The sequence below is a fragment of the Tasmannia lanceolata genome, unplaced genomic scaffold, assembly GCF_043159265.1.
Source record: "Tasmannia lanceolata isolate RefF3 unplaced genomic scaffold, GAP_Taslan_0.1 ptg000006l, whole genome shotgun sequence".
In the NCBI taxonomy this organism is placed as follows: domain Eukaryota; kingdom Viridiplantae; phylum Streptophyta; class Magnoliopsida; order Canellales; family Winteraceae; genus Tasmannia; species Tasmannia lanceolata.
The window spans coordinates 6115093-6132579 of NW_027518683.1; the positions used below are offsets into that span (position 1 = coordinate 6115093).

The following is a 17487-nucleotide window of genomic DNA, read 5'->3' on the forward strand; positions in this document are numbered from 1 at the left end:
ACTTGCTAGGCAATTTTGGAGAAAGATGAGCCCCGAAATGGCTTTTTTGTGAAATTGCCTGGACAAAAGTGAGCCTCGATGTGTTTGGATGCGCAACATAGGCTCTGATAGTAGTGGAATAAGAAGGCAAATGGGAGGAGACAAGCATTGGATTTGTCTAGAATTACCTCTCGAGAGTAGTGGAATAGATTATGATAGTGTTTGGTTGCAATACATAGATTCATAGAATAGGCAAATAAGCAGGGTGATAGTGTTTGGTTGCGATCGGGCATGCCCGTGTAAAAGAGTGCTGCCCTTGATATTTGATCCACCAACAGCCCCTTAATAAGATGAAAAAGGGGTTGTTTCAAATATCAAGGGTGGTGCCTCTTGCACGAGGCTGCCGGATTGGGCACCATATAAAAACCCCATCATTATACTAATATGGAGAGAGAGAGAGAGAGAGACACACACACACAGAGAAGAAGAAGAAGAAGAAGAAGAAGGGGTATCATTCCTAAGACTTTTCAACCAAAATTCTATCTTTTATGTTTGGTAGAATTTAGTTTGAAAGTGAGGAGGGAATATGAATGCTACATGGCAGACATAACGAGGAATCGGCTTTACTTTTATTTCAAAATTTCAATGAATGCCGAGAGTTTGTGCAACCAAACATGTTATCCCATTTTTCATGAAATTTTTTTATTGGGTATATTCCATGAAAAACTTTTATTAAAGATTTTTCTCCGCAGTAATTTTTTTTAACATTTTGTTAAAGGAAATTGCTTTCCAAAAATGAAAATTTTTCTTTGTTTTCATGGAAAATTGCAAACCTACTAGACATTGGATTTTTTTAATTAAACTTTTTTATCTTTTGCACCTCATGCATAGCATGCATGGGAACTATTATTTTACCCTTCATAGTTTGATGGTGTAGGTCTACCATCTACACCAGGTTTTGATGGGGTGGGCCCACCATCTCTACCCAACCCCATGCATAGGGCTGGCCCACCATCTTACATCCCATGTTTTGAACGAGTCTACAAAATGTTGTTGTTCTATCCTGTAAATTTCCTTCATCGCTTAGATTACGTACAAAACTACAAATGTCAAATTCTGTATAACTGCTAAGGCCTGTTTGTTTTGGATTTTGAGAATTGATTATTGGACTCAATTTTACGTTCACTTTTTGAGTCCAATAATCAGTTTTAACATCCCTAAATGCAAATTTCTTTACAGTTATTAAATATTTTATACATGAACATTTGCCTTTAAATAGATGTAAATTTATTTGTAGCTGAAACTTCTTGTGAAGAAGCACACAAAAGCTTTGGGCTGGAAAGCTGGTCCAAACCCATGTAAGGTCCGGCCCATTAATACCCCTCGATGCACCAGGTCATAAGCCCATATCCCAAAAGACATGCACACAACACCATGTCAACGGTCGAAATTTTGAACAAAGTGGGGGGCTGTCGATATCAAAATAAGGTCTGCAAATATCAGCCTTCTCATAATATATTTCTTGTTCTCCCTTTCTTTCTTATTATCGTTTCATCAGTTTCTTGAAGTGAAGGGAGATTGAAACAACGGGATTCTAAGACGATGAGGAAGTGCAGGATGCCATTAATGCTCCCCATGTGAAGACCTCTTGTTCTTCTCTGCTTTATTCAACTGCATAATATATCTTCTTCAAATGGGTAAATCAGAGAAAATTAATCTTTGCTTGGTTTTGCAGGAAAACCACCGAACCCAATGAAGAAGAAGAACAAAGAAGGGCCGATGAAGGAATCGAGGAGCTTCTGAATAAAGATCGCAATCACATTCACAACACGTGCATGCCACTTCTCAAATACGATTGCACTAGACGTGGTAATCTAATCCTCACTCCTCGTTCTTTAATGATCGTATATCGCTTGATAGTTATGTTTTCTTGCCGGAAGAAAATCTTTCACCTGATACTTTAGATCGGTGCCTTTTACGAAAGCAATTCTTATGTTTGACTGGTTTTCTTGGTGTTTTCTATAAATCTTGGGTGCATATTTTCTAAACTCACACTCCTTTTGAGTCGACTCCCTTCTACTGGGTTCCTGTTAGAGTTCCCATTTTGACATACAAAGTCAATCAAAACTCCTTTTGACTCTCTAGGATTTGCTTTGGCCGTGTTTTGACTATGGGTGCAACTCGGGTCTATCTTTGGGAATAATTTGGGTTGAGCTTTTACCATAAAATTAGGTCGGGTTCAGGTTGATTCTAATTCTTTTTTTTTTTGGCAAAAGCTCAACCCGACCCAATTTGCACCCCTAGTTTTGACTCGCATCCACGTTTTGAAACACGGCTTTTGTTCTACACTTCTGACCCAAGAATTGCACCGTCCAATTGGCAGCACAGAAGATTTCAGAGGTGTATGGGCAATGGAGGGAGGAGCAGAGGTGGAGAGCGGCGCGGTTGGAGCGATATCTGAATGGGAGGTGGGTGCTTGACGAAATGATCGAAGAGGAGCTTGCTCGATACAATGCGCACTACAATCGGGCAATGGTTCCGTCCCGGCTTCGCGATGTGGCTCAGATATTGATGCCCAAATGGAAGCTGGCGATGGAGAAGGCGGCCCTGTCATGGCTCGGTGACTGGCGGCCATCGGCCATTTTGGGTTTGGTTCAGACATTTTTCCAATTAGGATTTGTGTCGATGAGCCCCAAGAGTGAGCAGGTGTGTCTCCAAACGCTCATGCTGTTAGAGTTTGTATTATTTAATCATTTATACTTCAACACTCCCCGTGTGCCCTCTTTTTTGGGTTGGCCATACATTGTGGCACATGTGGCGCCTCTTTTTGGTTGACCATACAAGGGGATTTTCAATATTAAGGAGTTATTGGGTTTTGAACTCAGAACCTACCGTGAGGCAATAGCTTTGATACCATGTGATAATTCTTTGCTAAAATGCATTGTGAAATTGAAGATTAGAAAAGAATTCCTTTTATTTATCAAGGTGCTATTGAAGGCGTTGCGTGTGAGCCGCATCGAGGAGATGATGTTGGACGAGGCGACGGCTGAGTACCAGGCCACCTGCGTACTCCATTTGCCGTTTGGAAGAGTAACAGAGAGTGGTTCTTGTTCTTCTGGGCTGAAGAAGAAAAACAAGAAGGAGAATGATAGAGCGTTGGAATCTGTGAAGAGAGAGCTCATGAAGATTGGGCGCCTAATCACTCAGGCGCAGCATCTCAGGTGAGAAAAACCGGCGAGCTCTTGTTCTCTCTTTCTGTGTTTATACTATTCTCCGACATAATTCCAGGCAAATATAATGCTTGTCTCCTCGTTGTTGACTACTTATTCCACTACTCTCGGAATCTATGCAACGCAACCAAACGGACCCTAAATAAATCCCTGGGTAGCTAATCCCAGGGGTTTATTCAAGACAAAATTATCTAAGCAAGTAGCCAATCCCAAGAACAGCTCATCCAAGGATTTCTATCTCATATGTTTTTTCATAGGGTCCCTTTGGTAGAGGCACAACAAGGAGGGCTGAGAACTTGAAATCCAAAGGGAACTGACCTTTTTTCATTGACAAGATAATGTTCTGAGTATTTTCCTTTGATCTAGCAACGACACTAACATAAGATGTATGTGAACAGGTACAGGGCAGTAGAGCTGGTAGTGAAGAGGCTACTGAGTCAAACACAAGCAGCCGAGTTCTTGGTGGCGTTTTCTGGGATTCAAGAAACAGTCCACCAGTTTGCCTCTGCCAAGAAGGCTCAAACAGGCCCCGTCTGCTTAATGATTGAGGCTTCCACGGCGTAACAATCAAAAGAGAGAGAAAGAGAGAAACACAAACTAGATGACATGTATGACCAGAACCGATTTTGTTGGGATGCCAACGGTAACTGTAGAATGCATAGAAGTAGAGATGGATGAAACCCAGGTTCCAAAATTACTGAAAGCCTGAAAGAGAGTGACCCAATGGAGCTCAGGTATGAAACAAGTAGTGTTGTAGATAGGAGTCATGAAAAAAAAAGGCTTCTCTTGGCAGCTCAATGGATATGATTCCGAAGAATTATTAGAGTCAGTCATAGGCTGAATTGAGTGTGAGTTCTTATTGCCAAGTGAAACCTATGATCATCCCAGTATGATTTTCCTCATTGTACTTCAAAGTGAAAATCAAGTTTCAGGCAGTACATCAAGGTTGTAAACAGTTCATGAAGGTCATACATCGATTCAAGTTTATTTGTGATATTTTATTTCATTCTTTTTCTATATTTGTGAATATGTTAGTATGGAAGATTCATGACATTAAATGTGTCACCATGTCTGATACTATGCATTTATTGTTCATTAAATGTGTCACCATGTCTGATAAATGTGTCACCATGACATTAAGTTTGTAAACAGTATGGAAGATTCATGCAGTTATTGTTTATTCCACATTCTTGTTTTGTGTCCCAGAAAGATTCAACAGGTGCTCTCAATAATAAAATTTGTTTAGTTAACTTTGTCTTGATTTTTCGTAGATACACCTGCCTTCTTAGTTGCCATAGATGGTTGATAGTTCATACTGATTCAGACAGTTGAAGCCCAAGGAACATGAGAGGGAGTGCAAATGTGCATGCCATTCTTAGAGATGCAGCCAAGTAACAAGTTGACATACAGTGGAGAAGGAAAAAGAACTTTCTCATTTTGTAATAGAAAGTGGAAACCTTTTTCCCAATAAAATGAAGGAAAACAAATATCATGTAAGACCAGTTTAACAACATCAGGGCATTCATTTCCTCTTCCAGCCCTCATTCAGCTACTTGACAGTACACAAATGGCAGGGGATCACGCCATCTAAAATACTTAACATGCAGTGAGAGCAAGGGCATTGTGTAAATCATCTGGGCCTGTTACCAAAGGTGAGGATTGCCCCACGAATTTCACAGTGATTCATAGGAAAAGAAAACGAAAGAATAGAAACAAAGATACTGTGTAACTGACTGATTACAGAAAATGGGTAATTAATACCAAGGTCTGGGCAGGTAAGTTTTGAATTAGTATAGACATACTTTGGTGTATAATGGGGGCAATCATATTAGTAGCATGAAACACACACACACACACACACACGCACACACACACACACACATATATACTGCTAACGTTAGCAACTAAGCTAGCTGCTAACGTTAGCGTAAAACAAGGGTGGGCCACATTGTTGGGCTGATCCTAAGCATTCATTTGAAAGGCCCCATCATGGATGGGGTGTGTACCAAAAACCAGCTTCATTGGATCATCATAGGATGTCCATTTGTGGGGGTGAAAATGGACAGATATTGTTTGTCCAAGAAAAATGTTCAATCTAGATTACTCGAATTTTATCTTTCCTTTTCAGTACATAAAGGATGAAATAGAAGACTGGATTTAACCTGGTCTAAAGAAGCGAGGGGCTCAAAGCTCAGCACTAACAACCTAAGAACAAGAAACAATGGAACTTAAAAAAAGCATCATCATAACTTAAGATCAACCACTAAGCAAAATGGGATGCACTCATGCACAGAATTCTAATCATTTAACTCAAGAAAATGGACATCTTGTACATAGTTCTATCTAATTCCAATGATAGATCAATTATGGAAATGGAAATCGCTGGTATTACAGAAATCAATCCAAACTTGATTATTAGGTACATTCCAGTTTTAAGGCTTCAAAATAGAGGAAACGATGTACCTTTCAGAACTTTTTTGGGGAATGCTGATTGAGAGAAATAAAATGCCCCAGTTCTATCCAATCATACTTCAATACTTCATACATATCAAGATCATGGCTTATCCAAAAACACAAGCCTTGAACTGGCCCTCTTTCCCCTCTCATTATCCTTCTGTAAATCTGCAGATTTACTTCACACCCAATCCTACCGAAAATAGTTATCCCAACAAATGGGTAGAATATCCATCCCACCAAGAGAAACAGAGGGAATGACTGTGCGTGTACTTGTAAAATAAATCCAATGGGATCATCTACAATACTGCTTACCTGTATTTAATGGAGGATCCTTGTTGCTTTTGGACTGTGCTTTGGATAGCTGCTGGTTACTGTCTGATTTCTTTTTGCGTCGACCTAATTGAGATGAACGAGAGTGGGAAGACAAGATAGCAAAGTCATTAAGATCTTGCAATGGTGTGAGAACTTTCACAACTTCATCCATTGTCGGCCGAGATTTAGGGTCCCTACTGAGGCAGTAGTAAGCTAACTGTGCAACCTTCTGCATTCCTTTAATGGAATAGTTGAGCTCCAAGCGAGGGTCCACAAGGTGGTATAGCTTTCTTTTGTCTCCTAAATATGGCCGAGCCCATGCAACTAGATTTTGCTCCCCACTTGGTCGGTTCTTGTCCATGGATCTTCGACCTGTTAAAATCTCAAGTAATACAACACCAAAACTGTAGACATCGCTCTTAGATGTCAAATGGCCTGCACAATAAGAAAGGATGATTTACCCTTAAAATATAGGAGGCAACAAGATAATTTGTTTTGTTTTTCTTTAGAGTATAAGCTCCTATAATTAACTTCTACACATAGCTCGGACATTTTGGGTCAGTCAAGGAACTTAGCAAATACTCACTTTTGTATGGAAAAAGAGCACGATGCTTTGTGAAGTGGGACTCTCTAAGGAACTCTACAACTCCTCACTAAAAGAGCATCTCTAACTGGATAAGTTTTTTCCCCAAAATGACATGCCAGCATGTCAGAGACAATCCAAAGCTTTGATTTCCCATTCTTACAATTACTTGGTTCTTATAGTTTTCCTCATTTTACAACCTGTGATTAAACTCGTGACATTAAAGTTATGAAGATTTGTCCTAACCATCAGGTAATGAGGAATGAAGCCCAGTATCTTACAGTTTCAATATCACGGTAAATAGTCTAGTTACAATCAAACCACCATGTGAATAATACTGCTTACCGGTCATCACGTACTCTGGTGCAGCATAGCCATATGTTCCCACAACCCTAGTAGAAACATGTGTTTTGTCACCCTGGGGCCCAGCTTTCGCCAGCCCAAAATCCGAAAGCTTTGCATTATATTCCTATAGAAGGAAGGAAGCTTCAATAAATGCAGAAAATAATGATTCCCGGAATATTCAATAAATCCCAAGATTTTCGCATGTACCGAGTCTAGCAGTATATTGGATGTCTTGAAGTCCCTATAAATGACTGGTTCAGAACCACCATGGAGAAAAGCTAATCCTTTAGCTGCACCAAGTGCAATCTTTATCCTGCTGGGCCATGGAAGAGGTAGAGCCCCTTCAAAAAATCAAAAGAACATCAGCGTGGTATTTGGAGGAGCTGCACAGTGTATAACAAATGGAATGAAGCATGGATAAAAAAAGGGCTTTAGACTAAATAATCAATAATTTCCTTTTGACTGTAAAATCAAATTACAACACATGATACCCCAAACAAATGTGTAGGCCCATGGTACTGTGTTCAACCAACACGGTTTGACTTCAATATATAGCCAATACCTGTCACAATCTGAAACGAACAGAGCATGAGTTGTATTTGATTAAATGTCTTTTATCCTATCTCATGGAATGGAGATTATTATCTGTATAGATTTAGGCCTTGTTTGTTTCAGATTATGACAGCCGATTGTAAGTCCAAAACCTATTATTGGACTCAAAATTACATTTAGGCCCTGATCGTTTAAGATTATGACAACCGATTGTGACTGCCAAACTGATTATTGGACTCAAAATTATGTTTAAATTTGAGTCCAATAATCAGTTTGGCAGTCACCATCGGTTGTCATAATCTGAAACGGACAGGGCCTTAGAAAATTGCCGTGTTGTATCACTGTTTCATGAATCCACGTCGCATTTGTGACCGTTAAAAGTGCATCGTAGATTCTAACATACCATCTGAATGGTAAAGACAAATATATCTTTGTAAGACCAGATTAACAAAGACAAAGTGCATCATAGCTGATCAAAGACAAATATATCTTAGCAACTCAGATTGTTGAACCAAGAAATTCAAGCTCTCTTGCAATTTCCTTCACAATTTCTCCAAACAACACCCCCGCAGAAGGAAAAGAGAAAAAGAAAAGAAACAAAAAAATAACCAAAGTCTCATCAGTTAGAGAAAAAAGAATAGAAAAAAATAATGAAAATCTCATCTCTTACCATCTTCTCCACAAAGAGAATGGGGGATTTTGACATCCAAAACTACAAAAAACCTCTATGAAAATGGAAACCCATCTCACATTCCTCTAATTGACCCTCTCAACTGGGGTGCTTAAACAGAACCTCTCAAAGGCAGCCATCTAGACCAAGGGAATCAGATGATTGCTAAAATCCAATGCCCTCGAGCTGAGCTTAAGGGTTCTGGATTAACTGCAGACTGCACCACTACTCTTGTATGGTCATTAGTTTTGAAAGGTACTTAGTAACATGCTTCTGCGTCATTGTTACTTAAGTTATAGTTTCTCATTTATATATCCAACTCAAGTCATGAGGGGGGAGTTGTTTTGTTTTTATATTTTCACTTAATGGTATGCCACACGAAGCAATGAACCCCCTTAATCCAGAAATTGTTTCTCCTCCTTTTTTCTTTTCATCTTCTCGCCTTCCTTTCTCATCTTCATTAGTTTCTACAAACCAACCTCGATGAGGTTGCATCTGAGCTCTCTATTGACAAGCACTTGCTCTCAAGGAAAGGGGCAAATGGGTGACAGACAGCAAGTAAAAAGGCCGATAACTATGGTGTGATGAAAGGGGCAAATGGGTGACAGACAGCAAGTAAAAAGGCCGATAACTATGGTGTGATGAGGGGTTCCAGGCCGCCTCACATCAAAGAATCGATCAAGCTCAGGCCTTGCACAAGAAGATCATACGTTTCCTAACACCTGAATCCGTGAAAAAGTTGAAACGTTTCCGGTGTCCCCCAACGAGCTGCCATGTCGATGACTACAGCAAGGCTTATCTGGATTCTGGATCCATTGGGAGGCTGTTGAGGCACTCGCCACTGTTAAATTATGGTATCACACCATAGATGGGTCAGATGGACAGTGCACTCTGGTTTTCCATTCATCACCTTGCACAAGATGGCAGATAGGACCTCTTCTGCAAGGTGATGAATGGAAAACCAAGCTCAGGCCTTGCAGAGGAGCTCAAATGGTTTCTCAACACCAGAATCCACAAAAGGGTTTAAACTTTAAACATAACTAATGTCCACCACTCAATCTTCCATGCTTGCGAGGACCACCACTACACTCTATTGCAAGACTACTCTGGGATCCATTGGGGAGGTTCTTGAGGCACTCACTGCACTGTTAAACTGTGGCATTTTCCAAAATCTAGGACATGGATACAGAGGTATTTCATAACATAAGACACAAGAAATGCATACGTACAACAATATAAAACTTAGCTAGATTTAACGCAAAAGATGAAATTAATAATATATTGATATAGCATACTCAAAGTTATAATTGTGAATGTTCCCACCATCAAGCAAAAATCATGCTAGTTAATTTTAAGAGAGTGACATACGTTTGAAACATCATAGTTATTTTGACTTAACAAAAGTATCCATGTAGTATCGGCAATGAGGATCGGTATCCCTTCGTATCAAACATGGTATGTAGAACTTACACAGGTATTGGGTATCATAGCTCATAAGCCTCTACACAACGGTTTGCAGCTTAGTTTACAAAAGAATTGAACTAAACTGTATGCAGATTAAACAAATACTCTGTAGTGGCATAGGTGGCAGAAAGTTCAGTAAAATAAAAAAATATTTGAGAAATACTAAAAATATAATTATCACATTCTAAATGAAAAAATAGAATTAGGCACTAAAATGGCTTCTACATAGCGAACCTTAGAGAACTGTACAAAACTAACCGTCAAATGTATCATGTACTGCTATCCAGCATCATATTTACAAGGATGCCCCAGTACGTGGATATAAATAAGCATAAATACATCCCCAGAATGACTACAATGCTCCAATGATGCGCACTAGAATATCTCTATTCTTTTTGCCAATTTCTCAAGTCATCACTAAAAAAGTCACATCTCAAAAAAATACCCTGAATAACATCTGAAAACTGGTCTTTGGCACTTTAGATTCTCCAAATTATAATTAGCAACCATCATTTGTGAAAATCAGAAAATTAACAATACAAAGACCAGTTTCAAGATAAAGTCAGTGTCTTTCAGTATCCTTTGGGTTTGCATAAACAATAGGAGATGCATGAACCTGAAACCATTAAGTGAATGAAATGAGCATGCCGAATACCCCATGGGTTATATGAAACCTTCACGGAATTGGTTTTGTGAAACCTTCAAGAAATCAGTTAGAATGAAAGAAGCAAGATGCACCTAATTATTAGCCACCCTAGAATGGACCTGAAACTCTATAGGCTAGCACTACACAGTACACACAATCTTAGCAGAGGTCCGTGCACTTCACCAAGGATTCACCATTTTCATCAGACATATAGAGTGCAGATTGGAAGTGGAGAGCACTTCATCGAACACAATCTTGTGGGCCAAAACGGATTAGAGCCTGTGGAGAATTGCCAAATATCATGGATGAGATTAAAGATCTGTGTTTGCATGGTGTTTTTCCTTTTTCCCTCATTCCTAGAAGCGCCAACGATTTGGCTGCTCGTCTTGCCAAATCAGGAGCATGTAACATCTCATTGTATATGGGGCAATGTTTACCCCCTGAAGTGCATTTGTAATCCTTTCTTATTTAATAAAATTGATATCTTTGATAAAAAAATGTCAGCAGATTATCGATGCTGCAGAAAACAACTTCAAAGCAGATTTTTTTCCTATGTGACTGAATTCTTTAGCTAAAAAACAAAACATTCATCAGCATCCCATGAGTACAAGTGTAATGACCAGATACAGTTTATATACAATAGATTGACAGTCAATAAAAGCTAAATACTCGGTTATGCATAGAGTAAGAGATTTTTCACATTATGCAAATTTGATCAACCAGATAAAGTTATTGCAAGGCAAACAGAAAGCCAAAAAGTTAGATACTAACTTCTGAATAGATGGTTTTCGAGGCTCCCACGGGTCATGAATTCATAGACAAGAAGCCTTTGATCATCTTCAATGCAGTATCCAATAAGTTTAACTAAATTTGGGTGGTGCAGCTGCCCAAGGAAGTCAACTTCTGCCTGCATTTAGAAAACTATTATATCAACCATGTAACCATTCAATAGCTCTCTCCCTAAAATCAAAATTCTGAAACAAAGACTGTCTGATCTACTGACCACCCATTCCCTGTGGCCTTGAAGACCATCTGGCTTGAGGCTTTTAACCGCAACAGTGACACCCGTGCCGGGTTTCGCTGGTGCCGTGCCATTCTCCTCTATCCATCCTTTGAAAACAAACCCAAACCCGCCTTCCCCGAGAATGCTATCTGGTCTGAAGTTCCCGGTAGCGGATTTGAGCTCTTGGAATGTAAATTGAAGCAATAGAGGAGAAGTTCCCTTTTCTATTGTTGGTTGATTTACAATGTCTATTGAGACCTGGTCTTCATGAGGAGCGCAGAGCTCGCGGTTGCTAGCATTCAAGTATCTGACCTCAGTAACTGTGTTTGCCAGAAACCAAAGTGTTAAATTTCTGACTCTTCCAAAACAGAAGCAGATGGAAACAACTAATGTTTAAAACGATTTGGTTTGAAATGTTGAGAGAATATTGAGGAAAGCTAATTGAAATTCCTCACAGTTACTACCCATAAACTCAACATTGTTCAGTAATTCAGAATAGGAATGGATTGATCACACACCATTGATTAACTGTGATTCCAATTTCGAGAAAGAGAGAAGAAAAAATGAAGATCAAAATCAAAGAACCCAATAAATTTACAAGAACTGAAAGAAAGCCCAAATAAATTATGAGATGAAAGCGAATAGATAGTGGTGGGGGGGGAATCTCAACTAGCAAGAATTTTCTCAAAATCTAAGAACCCAATAAATCTACCAAAAGACCTAAAAGACAACCCAATAAATGATGACACGAAAGCAAATAGATTGTAGAAGAAAAAAAAATCTCAACTAGCAAGAATTTTCTCATAGACAGAGAGAAAAAGGAACCCATTTCCTAATACAGTTCAGGGATCTCCCTATTGATAATTTCCACATTTTCGGTGAATAAACATGTCAGACATAAGTCTAGAAAGGAATTGGACAAAAACCCATATCACAAATACAAGAAAAAACCTTTTTTTGTGAAGAATACCTGCATCTTAGACGAGACTAGTCTTGTCAGACATAAGTTTATAAAGGAACCAATATCAGAAATACAAGAAAAAACAAATTTTTTTTTTGTGAAGAATACCTGCATCATAGACGAGACTAGTTCGAGGGATGGAATTAGCAGAGTCTCTGGATGTGGAAGACTTGCGTTTGAACATTGCCCAACACCCACACTTGTGTTCCATCATTGCCCCTCTCTTCTCCTCACTTCATTGAAGAGAAGAAGAAGAGAAACACCACCACCAAAACCTCCACCATGAAATAGGGTAGAGGTAAAGTAGAGACAAGGGTGGTGCAGAAAAAGGGAGATGAGATGGCTTGGTGGTGGAAAGGATTTGTTGGAGATTGCAAGCATCATAATCATCACCACCATCATCATCATCATCCCAACATGTACAAAAACTACTTTTCCCACCATCCTTGTCTCTCTCCCTCTCTCTTGCTCTCTCTAGACTCCACCCTCTCCCTCTCTCCTAAAAAGCTACTTTTCTTTTGCTGCTTCTCTTGTTTTGATGAATAAGTGGGGGCTTGAGCTACATTCTGTGTGCCTTTCAAAATTAGGATGCCTAATTTTGAAGATTTTATTTTTCCTAATTGGGTGATATCAATACCTACATATGGGAATTTAAAATTTGGTTTTCCTTGGGACTACCAAAGTTGGGAGCCTGCCTATACTTGGCATATGTATGACAATTGGAATGGGTCCACCAATGGGCTTGGGATGATATAGGCCTAAAATGTCCACTTTTGAATGATCCTAGCCGTCAAATTAGTGATATGCAAACAAACAAACAACCAACCAACAGTCGGTATGTATCTGTGTCACTTACATGGTTGGTAGGTGAAAGAATGCAAAGTTTTGGTAGTCCTAGTGCTACCATTCTTTCCCTTTCCATTTAGGGTTTGAAGGATTAGGGTTTTGGGGTTTATTTTTTTCAATGGTCAAAATGAAAGGAAAGATGGTCAAGAGCATATTTGAGTGCAATCCCATCAAGGTCCTTGGGTTCCTATCATAATACTAATAGAAATATAAAAATCATAGAGGATTTTTTAGGGCTACCTATCTTGATGCTAATAGATATTTAAAAACATGGAGGGTTTATTTTTTAAGGTGGGTTCTCATTGGGAAGAAAGAGGAGCATATTTGAGTGCATCTTTTCCCATCAAGGTGAGTGGAGTCCTTTGTTGAGAGGTCATTTTCATCAAAACCATAAACAATTCTATGATGCTTTGGGGAGATAAAGCATTTTTTAGATCATTATATTTTTATGTACTATTGCAAAGCCAAGTTGGAAAGTTGTGATGGGTGGATGGATGGACATTAGCTTATGTCACCGAAGCCTATAGCCAGACATGTCAACTTTCTTCCCCTCTTAGGGAGACTCAGTGTGTGAGGCAACCCCTCCCTCCTTATATGTAAGCCACACCACATAGCCTTAAAAGTCTCTCAAGGGAGAATTCTAGGAGAAGATGTGTAGGCCCAAGGATTCTCATGGGTTAATCATTCATCTTGCCTTCTTATTTTGATGCTAGCAAACTAAATTGATTAGCTTTTATAGACTAATGTGTTCCCTTGAGATGTTGTGTCATATACAGGAATTTTATGACATAATCGTCATTACACAACTCTTCACAGCACGTGGCTTGTAGATCAAGAGACGAAGGAACAAAGAGCTTGCATCTACATTGGAGTCATCACCATTTGGAGATGATCAAGTCAAGGAGCTCAACATGAAGATCTCACAAGTTCCCCAACTAGTGTTAAGAAGGAGCTTGGAGTTGAACATGCCATGGTGACTCCTCATGTACCTCGACATGCATTGAAGATTGGAGGACAAGTCACAAGATAAAGTTCAAGATATTCATTCAAGCTAAAGAAGTCCAAGAAAGTGCAAAGAACAAAGATATTCCAAGAAGACTCAAGGTTCTTACTTTTAGAATGTATTTGGAGTCCTCTTGATTGTATGTTTAAATGCACTTTCAAAAAGATTTTCAAATAGTTTTCACACTTAATTTTTTACATCTTTGGAAACCATACACACACCAAAAAATGTGGTTGAAAACCTAGGACTTTAGCCCAAGACCAAAGCCCCTGGATTTTAAAAGTTAAAAAATGAAATTTTACTCAGGGCCGGTCAATCGGGCTATGCCGAGCGACCGCGGGATGCTACCTGGAACTCAGGGCATATCGAAAATTATCGGGCCGGTCGACCGGGGTAAGCCGGGCGACCGCGGATATGTTTTCTGGAAATCCAGAAAACATCTAGGTTGGGCTTGGAGGTCGACAGCCATAGGTCCGGTCGACCGTCATAGTGTTTTTGAGATGAAAATTAATTTCAAACAGGTAGCCCTCGCCGGGCGACAGCGCCGGTGTGAAATTTGAAATTCAAACTGAGAGTCCGATAAGGGCGGGCGACCGCTGTGCCTCGGTCGACCACTGTGCCTCGGTCGACCGCTGTGCTTCGGTCGACCGCCGCGACATGGAAATAGATCTGTTGAGGCTTGCATAGGTTGACTTTTTCAACCATGTATTTTACAGTTTTACCCCAAAACGGTCATATTTCCTTGTGGGCTATATACACACTATCCAAACCTTTCTAAACAACCTTTTGGCAAGATTAAATCCTATCTTCTTGAACCTAAACTTTTATATGAAAGGTTAAAACCTCTTTGAACTTGTATTTGTACATTCTATCAAGAGGTACTCCATAGGCTTTACATTTTATCTTCCTTGAAGTGTTTGTGAGCTTTCAAAGTGTAATCAGCCTATCTAAGAGGCAAAGAGAGTTCTTTTCTTTTATTTCTTCATTTGTTTGTGAGGGTCTCTGATTCGGCCCGTTAAGAAAGGTGAATCATTGTAAGAAGGAGGTGCCCTCGCAAGGCTTCGTGCAGAAAGGGTGTGATCCCTTTGAAGGAGAAGTTAGTGTACGGCTTTGAGATTCGCCCATTGAAGAATCTCATTGGTTAGTGGAAAATCCCAAAGAGGAAAACTTGGAAGAGTGGAGTAGGTCAAGTTGTCATCAAACCACTATAAATCTTGTGCCTTGTGGGTGTTTTATCTTTTCCCTCTCTTTGTACTTGGTGATTGGTAATCTCTACCCTTTAAATTGCATTTATGGTTTAATGAACAAGGGTTAGAGTATATAAGCTTAAAGTAACAACTAAACCCTAGATTTCATTATATTGATTATTTGAACGAGGGTTAGATCAACTAGTGCTTAATTAGTAAATTGATTGTAATAATCCACTTAATTAAGCCCCAAATTTTTAATTAGCCAATTCACCCCCCCTCTTGGATTGTCACCTTGTATTTCAAGATGGATTTTGGTACACACGGTTTTCTCCTGTGAGCAAATAATGTACAGTATCACAGTTGTTTTAAGGAAATTTCATAGTTTTCTACTTCGGAAATGATATATCCAACCTTCTCATAATTTTCACTTTTGTCTTCTTACTAAAAATAATTGTATTTTCACCTTCTGTTGGTTGTCTTTCAGTGAAAATAAACTAATTCATGGAAAAAAAAAAAAAAAAACCAAAGATGGTGGAAATAGTGTGAAAGGGGTGGAAATATCATTCCCTTTCACCTTTGAAATTACATACTAGTTGAAAATAGTCATTTAGTTGAGATTTAGTGTAGTTTGTTCATATCCAGTTCACAACCTGGTCGATTTCTTAGCCAATATCTAGGCCCTGTTCATTTTAGCCAATATCTATTTCCAACCTCAGTATATCCTGGGATTGGCGCTTGGCCGCTAGGAGATATAAACTTATCATAACTGCTTGGAAGATACTCCTGTGTCATGGAGATTTTCCCTCCATGTGATGTGATGCTACTTAAGGTGGTAATCATTGGTCAATAGACAAAACGATTAAAGAAGTAGCCTACTTGTACTGAAAAATTCTCAATTTCCGATTTCAAATTCACAGCCCACTCTGGAGTTTGGAATATGAGATAATTCAAAAGAGATGTTACACAATAGAAGGTCCAATTGATCATCACGTCGGTATTGTAAATATGCAGATATGAATAATCCAGTCAATTTTCGTCCATGATCGAATTCTCTGAGATTTATAGTTGCATTTCTTACATCCCTGGGAAGAATTGAAAAAAAAAAAATAATAATAAAAAATTCTTGATTTGTTTTATCTCTTTTTTCGGGTTTCTATATGGTGCCCGAATATCAAGTAATGTCAAAACGGTACCACCCTTGATATTTGATCCAACAGCAGCCCACTTTTTAAGAAGCTGCTGTTGGATCAAATATCAAAGGTGGTACTTAACGGCCGGGCATCATATAATTTCTCCCTTTTTTTTAATGAAGAAAATGAATCTTTTTATGCAAGGAAGTACCTTCTTTTCTTGGAAAAATCGATGTAACTGTTATGCTCTGTTTGCAAGAAAACATTTCTTATGGAATTTTTTTCTTTCTTTCTGTGATTTAGAGGGAAATGACATGATCATTGTGATTAATTTAGAGGGATATTATCATAAATCGAATGTCCCACTTAAGTAGAAATTGAGTAGTGTTGGTTCAAGTCATATTTTTTGGTGGGCAAAGAGCAGTAGTAATATCTTTCGTTTCAAAACTTTTCCAGAAAATTTCTGCAATCCAAATTGGGCCTTATAAGGTAAAAGCGTTCCTACCCTAGATTTTACATTTCCATATGACTATAAGAATTCATAATATGTTCCACTAGTGCAAAAGAAGGTTATTTTCTGGCAAACAACTATACAAGTTGGGACCATCATTAGATGATCTAAACCACTCATTTGGCAGCCCATCATGGATGTTTCCGAGCCCAGATAAACATCCTCCATTGGACGGTGCTAAATTTATAATTGGTGGCCATCAAATGGTCAAAATAAAAGATCAACATCTAATGCGAGAACCTTCGTTATTGAGGGTTGGGCCTTTTCAATGGCGGAGGATGGAAAGTTAGGGTGGTTCACCAAGAGGATAACAAGTTGGGATTTATTTTAGCCTTAGATAGACTTGTTAACCTCTGCTCATGTCGACCAATGTTATTGGATAAAATACTAATCTACAAAATTAGTGAACAGAAGACGGGATAATTTCAAGATAAACTTCTCTAAGAAGGATAGCCAATCCCAGGAACAGTTTATCCGAGGATTTATACCCTCATTCAGCTCAAGGCACTTGAGTTTTACCTATAAATCTTTATTGGGCATGTCGACCCATCCCAGTTCCCACATGACCTAAAAATCTCATCCATTGGTAGGTGGTGACTCAGAAT

At 39.0% G+C, this 17487-nt stretch overlaps 2 protein-coding genes across 3 annotated transcripts; one reads left to right on the top strand and one right to left on the bottom strand.

The window, feature by feature from the left end:
- The first annotated feature begins 1536 nt into the window (after positions 1-1536).
- LOC143878273 (seed dormancy control protein) lies at positions 1537-4329 on the top strand. 2 transcript variants are annotated; one of them, XM_077380575.1, is made up of 5 exons: positions 1537-1616; positions 1715-1848; positions 2363-2685; positions 2965-3200; positions 3608-4329. In XM_077380575.1, exons 1-5 carry the CDS (start codon positions 1582-1584, stop codon positions 3771-3773), a joined length of 894 nt encoding a protein of 297 aa, XP_077236690.1. In that variant the 5' UTR covers positions 1537-1581; the 3' UTR covers positions 3774-4329. The 2 variants fall into 2 exon arrangements, with proteins under 2 accessions (XP_077236690.1, XP_077236691.1); XM_077380576.1 differs by having other exon boundaries at positions 2977-3200.
- A 1214-nt stretch (positions 4330-5543) lies between these two features.
- On the bottom strand, positions 5544-12784 carry LOC143879436 (serine/threonine-protein kinase PBL34-like). Its single transcript, XM_077381815.1, has 6 exons — positions 12311-12784; positions 11242-11561; positions 11010-11145; positions 7114-7247; positions 6907-7030; positions 5544-6413 (listed from the first exon to the last, which is right to left on the bottom strand). Exons 1-6 carry the CDS (start codon positions 12414-12416, stop codon positions 5959-5961), a joined length of 1275 nt encoding a protein of 424 aa, XP_077237930.1. The 5' UTR covers positions 12417-12784; the 3' UTR covers positions 5544-5958.
- Positions 12785-17487: the final 4703 nt, after the last annotated feature.

Bases quoted from the DNA above. Each gene is read 5' to 3' on its own strand.
- LOC143878273 (XM_077380575.1), top strand. From the start codon at position 1,582: ATGAGGAAGTGCAGGATGCCATTAATGCTCCCCAT. The intron at 2,686-2,964 runs GTGTGTCTCCAA...TTATTTATCAAG, and splicing joins TGAGCCCCAAGAGTGAGCAG to GTGCTATTGAAGGCGTTGCG. The intron at 3,201-3,607 runs GTGAGAAAAACC...GTATGTGAACAG, and splicing joins ACTCAGGCGCAGCATCTCAG to GTACAGGGCAGTAGAGCTGG.
- LOC143879436 (XM_077381815.1), bottom strand. From the start codon at position 12,416: ATGATGGAACACAAGTGTGGGTGTTGGGCAATGTTCAAACGCAAGTCT. The intron at 11,146-11,241 runs GTCAGTAGATCA...TTCTAAATGCAG, and splicing joins AAGGCCACAGGGAATGGGTG to GCAGAAGTTGACTTCCTTGG. The intron at 7,248-11,009 runs GTTAGTATCTAA...GATTTTTTGAAG, and splicing joins CGAAAACCATCTATTCAGAA to GGGCTCTACCTCTTCCATGG.